General features: G+C 55.7%; 1 protein-coding gene across 1 annotated transcript; it reads left to right on the top strand.

Moving 5' to 3' along the window:
• Window positions 1-282: 282 nt before the first annotated feature.
• On the top strand, window positions 283-5,127 carry LOC132835194 (solute carrier family 35 member G3-like). The gene is made up of 2 exons (XM_060854559.1): window positions 283-465; window positions 4,036-5,127. Exons 1-2 carry the CDS (start codon window positions 283-285, stop codon window positions 5,125-5,127), a joined length of 1,275 nt encoding a protein of 424 aa, XP_060710542.1.
• The last annotated feature ends 712 nt before the right edge of the window (window positions 5,128-5,839 follow it).

Here is a 5,839-nt window from a genome sequence, read left to right as displayed (position 1 = left end):
TTAAGGTTGGGGATAGGGTTAAGGTTGGGGATAGGGTTAAGGTTAGGGATAGTATTAAGGTTGGGGATAGGGTTAAGGTTGGGGATAGGCAAAAGGGGGCATACACAGAAATGAAGCCCAGAGAGGGAGAATGATTGACGGGGAGATAAGAGGAGGATTGATAGGAACCTCGGGAGAAAGGGAAACATGGTAATGGAGACATTGATGTGGTGAAAATGGTTTTGTTTTGCTCAGAGCAGCCTGTGTGCTGACTCGGCCTGGTGTCTGTAGAGGGAAGGGAGCATGGGAGAAGGTGTTCCAAGTCCTAAAACCATTGGAAACAAAAGAAGTGCTGGAAGTTACAGGCAGAATCCATGGAGAGTGAGCAAGTTAACGCTCTGCATGGATGAGAAGACACTACATCGAAGCCTGAAGTTACTGACCTGGGTATTGAGTCAGGAAGGCTGCAGGGTCCCCAAGCAGAAAGTGAGGTGACATCCTTCCTGCTTGTGCTGAGTTTCCCTGGGGCACTGCAGTGAGCCTGAGACAGGGGGCAGGCCGGGGTATTACAGAGACAGCTAACAGGGCCTCAGGGTCCTTTTTGCTGACAGAACGCAGGTGTTCTGTAAAACTGTTGCCCAGTTTGTCTCCCCAATGTAGAGGGCAGTGAGTGAAGTGTAGGTAAAGTGCTGCTTCACCTGGAAGGAGAGTGTGGGGCCTTGGATCGTGAGGAGGTGAACGGGCAGGGGTTACACCAATGGCTGTGGTGAGGGAGGGTGATGTAGCATGCGAGAGGCTCACAAACACTCCTGCAGAGTTAGTAACCAACAGCAAGAGTGGACTCTTCCAGCCCACCCTGCCATTGGATAGGATCACAGCCAATTCAGATCCCCCTTTGCCGCATTCTCACCCTCCATACTCTTTAATCCCCTTAGCCCTCAGAGATATATCCAACTCTTTCCGGAATCCATTGCTTTGGGCTCGGCCTTTCTCTGAGGCAGAGAATTCCATGGGTTCCCCACTCTCCAGGCTGAAGGGCCCGAAACATCGATTCTCTTGCTCCTCAGATACTGCCTGACCTGCTGTGCTTTTCCAGCACCGCACTCTCCACTCTGATCTCCAGCATCAGCAGTCCTCCACCTACTCCTAGTTGATTACTACCCGCTGAACGGCCTCCACTCTCCCTCCCTCCTATCTCCCTCGGTGAAGTTGGCTGCTCCATACGAGCCCTGTGTCACTGAGGCCTGTGTTTGTGAGGTCACAGCAGCCTCTCGGTTTCTTGTGAGCTCACTGCCTCCCTCCCTTATCCATCACTGGGACACGCACACAGTGGGTGAGTCTCTCTCTGTTGGTGTAAGAGGCCCTGATCAATGGCAGCATCAGAACAGGAACTGGGCCGATCTTTAACCCGAGGAGGGGGGACCTTCGACCTCTAAGCGATAGCCCAGAACACTCCCCACCCACCACTCTCGGTCTCCAGTCTTTTACTCCCTTGTGGCCCAGCATGTATTGCCCATCCCCATGTCCTGAGAGACTTGCTCAGCCATTGCACAGGGCAGTTGAGTGTCAACCAAATTGACTGTGGGTCTAGTGTCACACGTAGGCCAGACCAGGTGAGGACAGCGCTTTCCTTCCCTGGACAACATTAGCGAACCACATGACAAGCTGCATTGGACTCCTCCTCACCCAGATTATCACGGAATTCAAATTCCATCGTCTGCCGCCACAGGATTTGAACCCAGGTTCCGAGAAGATTAGCCGGGTCTCTGGATTAACACTCTAGCGATAATGCCATTAGGCTGTCGGCTTCACTCAATGGTTACCACTGGGGTTCTTGCTTTCCCGTCTGTAGCATTCCCAGATTCCAGGCCGGAACGCTCACAGCCAGCTCCCATTCAGACAAGGGGAGGCCACTCTGCCCATCCAATTATTGACCAAAATGGCAGCTGCTCTGAGGAAAAGGGTCACTGGAGCCGAAATGTTAACTGATTTCTCTTCAGAGATGCTGAGGGACCCGCTCAGATCTTCCAGCTGTTTCTGTTTCTCTTTTGCATTTAAACTCACTTCCCGCACATGGGCCAATAACCTTTCACACCCAACCCCCTGCCAGTCATCAAGACCACCTCTGGAGTTAAAAATATTAAATGATTCAGCCTCCTTCCTTTTCAGGGGGTTCCAGAGGTGGGGGGCAGACCCTCAGCCTGTCTGTTTTCACATTCGGGGAATGTTTGGGAAAATGCCTCTCACACAGAAACTAACCCCCGGCACGTTCCAATCCCAGAGAGTCTCCATTTTCATTTGTTTCTGGGATGTGGGTATCCCTGGCTGGGCCCAGCATCTCCTGCCCCATCCCTAGTTGCCCCCTTGACAAGCTGCCGTCTTGACCCGCTGCAGTCCATGTGCTGGAGGGTAGACCGACAATGTCCCTGAGGGAGGGAATCCCAGGATTCTGACCCAGCCACACTGAGGGAACAGTGATATATTTCCAAGTCAGGATGGGGAGGGGCTCAGAGGGGAATGTGCAGGGGGTGGGGTTCCCCTGTGTCTGCTGCCCCTCGTCCTTCTGGATGGAAGTGGCCGTGGGTTTGGAAGGTGCTGCCTGAGGGTCTTTGGTGAGTTTCTGCAGCGCATCTTGTAGATGGTACACACTGCTGTTACTGAGGGGGGGTGGGTAAGGGAGGGAGGGGATGGTACACACTGCTGTTACTGAGGGGGGGTGGGTAAGGGAGGGAGGGGATGGTACACACTGCTGTTACTGAGGGGGGGTGGGTAAGGGAGGGAGGGGATGGTACACACTGCTGTTACTGAGGGGGGGTGGGTAAGGGAGGGAGGGGATGGTACACACTGCTGTTACTGAGGGGTGGGTGGGTAAGGGAGGGAGTGGATGGTACACACTGCTGTTACTGAGGGGGGGGTGGGTAAGGGAGGGAGTGGATGGTACACACTGCTGTTACTGAGGGGGGGTGGGTAAGGGAGGGAGGGGATGGTACACACTGCTGTTACTGAGCATCGGTGGGTAAGGGAGGGGATGGTACACACTGTTGTTACTGAGGGAGGGTGGGTAAAGGAGGGAGGGGATGGTACACACTGCTGTTACTGAGGGGGGGTGGGTAAGGGAGGGAGGGGATGGTACACACTGCTGTTACTGAGGTTCGGTGGGTGAGGGAGGGGATGGTACACACTGCTGTTACTGAGGGGGGGTGGGTAAGGGAGGGAGGGGATGGTACACACTGCTGTTACTGAGGTTCGGTGGGTGAGGGAGGGAGGGGATGGTACACACTGCTGTTACTGAGTGTCGGTGGGTGAGGGAGGGGATGGTACACACTGCTGTTACTGAGGGGGGTGGGTAAGGGAGGGAAGGGATGGTACACACTGCTGTTACTGAGGGGGGGGTGGGTGAGGGAGGGGATGGCACACACTGCTGTTACTGAGGGGGGGTGGGGGAGGGAGGGGATGGTACACACTGCTGTTACTGAGGGGGGTGGGTAAGGGAGGGAGGGGATGGTACACACTGCTGTTACTGAGGGGGGTGGGTAAGGAGGGAGGGGATGGTACACACTGCTGTTTCTGAGTGTCGGTGGGTAAGGGAGGGAGGGGATGGTACACACTGCTGTTACTGAGGGGGGGTGGGTAAGGGAGGGAGGGGATGGTACACACTGCTGTTACTGAGGGGGGGTGGGTAAGGGAGGGAGGGGATGGTACACACTGCTGTTACTGAGGGGGGGTGGGTAAGGGAGGGAGGGGGTGGGTGTGGGGCTGCTTTGTCCCTGGATGGTGTCGAGCTTCTTGAGTGTTGTTGGAGCTGCCCCATCCAGGGGCAAGTGGGGAGTATTCCCTCACCCTCCTGACCTGTACCTTGTAGATGGTGGGACAGACTCTGGGGGGAGTCAGGAGGGCAAGTGGGAAGTATTCCATGAACAGAGAGTGGAATTACATGCAGTGCTCCTGACGTGGCAATGCCGGGGGGGGGTTGGAGACCAGGATGATGTTCCCCGACTAAGTTCAAAGCAGGACCATTCGCCCTGATATTTTTCTCTCTCTCTCTGCTATCCCCAGGTGTCAGCTGCTAGTCTTGGGCTGCCCACTCTGATGCAGTTGACCGCGGGCGAGAATGAGGGACGGAGGAATGCAGCTGGAGGGGATGGGCCGGTCGATGGAGGAGAGAAACAGGAGGCGCCCGGGCCTGGTGGCAAGGAGGAGGGGCGAGTGGGCTGGTGCAAATGGCCGCTGCCCGACAGTGTGAAGGGGCTCCTGGTTGCCCTCTTTGGGGGCGGTTTGCCAGCTGGTTTTGTGGCACCCTTCACCAAGATCGCCTATGAAGCCTCCCACATCCCCTCGCTGGAGATCCTGCTGTTCCGCTGCATCATCCACATGGCTCTGTTCTTCTACATCAAGTTCAGGGGGGGGTCGCTCTTTGGTCCCCGTGAAGCTTGGAGGTCCACCTTCGTCCATGCCATCATTAACATCGTGTCCATCGCCTGCGCCTACAGCTCCTTCATGGTCATTCCAGCCGGGAACGCCGCTACCGTTCGCAAGGGCACCTCCACCCTCTGCTCTGCCCTGATGGCCCTGGTCATCGACAGTTACCACCTTAGCGTCTACGACTGGATCGGGCTGCTGGGCAGCTTGGTGGGCCTCATCCTCATCGTGGTGCCCGACCTGCTGAGGCTGGACAGGAGCTCGCGCCTCTCTGACATCTTCGGCTACATCCTGGCCATGCTGGGCGGCTTGGCACTGGCCATGGCGCTCATGATCTTCCGGACCCTCACCCACCCCTCCAAACTGATGACCGCTGCCTTCACGTTCGGCATGGTGGGCAGCCTGATCTGTGCCCCACTTATGCTGCTGCTCCAGAAACCCATCGCCCCGGTTGAGCCACTCACCTGGTGCTGCGTGACGGGCATCACGGTGCTGGCTCTGGTCTCCTTCTTCTGCGCCAACTATGCTGTCACCAAGACACACCCGGCACTGGTGTGCGCCTTCCTGCACTCTGAGGTGGTGGTCACCATGACCGTCCAATACTTTGTCCTCCATGAACCCATCAGCCCGTTTGGACTGAGTGGTGCCACAGTGATTATTTGTAGCATCGTTGTCATTACTGCCCAGAACATGGCTCAAGACCACAAGGAATTAAATGAGAATAAATAACATTAAAACATTGTCATTTTCTAACCATCCGCAATCAACTCGAATGACTTGCCCCTTCACAGGGGAATGTAGGAAACCCCACTGAGGCTGTTTAGTCCCTTGGGGCCATTCAGTGTCAATGATTAATTAGTGGGCGGTGATAGCCCAATGGGTATCATCACTGGACTGTTAATCCAGAGACCCAGCTCATGTCCCGGGTTCAAATCCCACCATGGCAGACGGCGGAACTTGAATCTGATTTAAACATCTGGAATTAAGATGACCACATGTATTTGGGGCAAAACCCCACTGGGTTCACCATTGCCATCCAAAGCTGGTCGGGTGGCTCAGTGGTTAGCACTGCTGCCTCACAGCGCCAGGGACCTGGGTTCGATTCCAGCCTCGGGCACACTGAGAGTGAGGTGTTTGCACATTCTTCCCGGGTCGGTATCGGTTTCCTCCGGGTGCTCTGGTTTCCTCCCACAGTCCAAAGATGTGCAGGTTAGGGTGGATTGGCCATGGGAAATTGTCCCATAGTGCCCAGGGATGTGCAGGTTAGGGTGGATCAGCCATGGGAAATTGCCCCATAGTGTCCTGGGATGTGCAGGTTAGGGTGGATTGGCCGTGGGAAATTGTCCCATAGTGCCCAGGGATGTGCAGGTTAGGGTGGATTGGCCATGGGATATTGTCCCATAGTGCCCAGGGATGTGCAGGTTAGGGTGGATTGGCCATG

This window comes from Hemiscyllium ocellatum, chromosome 44 (genome assembly GCF_020745735.1).
Source record: "Hemiscyllium ocellatum isolate sHemOce1 chromosome 44, sHemOce1.pat.X.cur, whole genome shotgun sequence".
Classification (NCBI taxonomy): domain Eukaryota; kingdom Metazoa; phylum Chordata; class Chondrichthyes; order Orectolobiformes; family Hemiscylliidae; genus Hemiscyllium; species Hemiscyllium ocellatum.
The sequence above is the reverse complement of the archived record's forward strand: the minus strand, read 5'-3'. Positions and strand labels throughout refer to the sequence as shown.

Excerpts from the sequence above, each read along its gene's own strand:
- LOC132835194 (XM_060854559.1), top strand. The coding sequence starts at position 283 with ATGGGAGAAGGTGTTCCAAGTCCTAAAACCATTGGAAACAAAAGAAGT. Across the intron at positions 466-4,035 it reads GCAGGGTCCCCAAGCAGAAA|GTGTCAGCTGCTAGTCTTGG; the intron begins GTGAGGTGACAT and ends TGCTATCCCCAG.